We start from the raw sequence: 283 nt of genomic DNA on the forward strand, positions 1-283 counted from the left end.
GGGGCGCGCCCGGGAGGGGTGGGCGGAGGGGCGCAGAGCAGCCAGGGTGACGTGTCCCCGCCCCTTTTCCCCTTCTCCCCCAGGCCTTCCCCTGCATCTCCACGGGCGTGTTCGGTGAGTGGGGCCTGGGAGGACTGGGTCTGGGGAGGAGAGCCGGAACTCACTGGTCCCGTCCCCGCCCCCAGGCTACCCCAACGAGGCTGCGGCCGAGGTGGTGCTGAGGGCGCTGCGCGAGTGGCTGGAGCCGCACAAAGACAAGGTGGGGCCGGCCCAGGCGGGGTGG

The 283-nt window shown here is 73.5% G+C and overlaps 1 protein-coding gene across 1 annotated transcript in view; it reads left to right on the forward strand.

Annotated features, from left to right (window-relative positions):
• Macrod1 (mono-ADP ribosylhydrolase 1) overlaps window positions 1-283 on the forward strand; it is a 139100-nt gene that overhangs the window by 138290 nt on the left and 527 nt on the right. Inside the window, exons 9-10 of the mRNA XM_010636186.2 lie at window positions 84-114; window positions 186-279. Coding sequence (XP_010634488.2) covers window positions 84-114; window positions 186-279 — 125 coding nt within the window. The remainder of the gene's footprint in view (window positions 1-83; window positions 115-185; window positions 280-283) is intronic.

The sequence above is a fragment of the Fukomys damarensis genome, unplaced genomic scaffold (genome assembly GCF_012274545.1).
Source record: "Fukomys damarensis isolate Sample0158 unplaced genomic scaffold, DMR_v1.0_HiC HiC_scaffold_27, whole genome shotgun sequence".
NCBI lineage: Eukaryota > Metazoa > Chordata > Mammalia > Rodentia > Bathyergidae > Fukomys > Fukomys damarensis.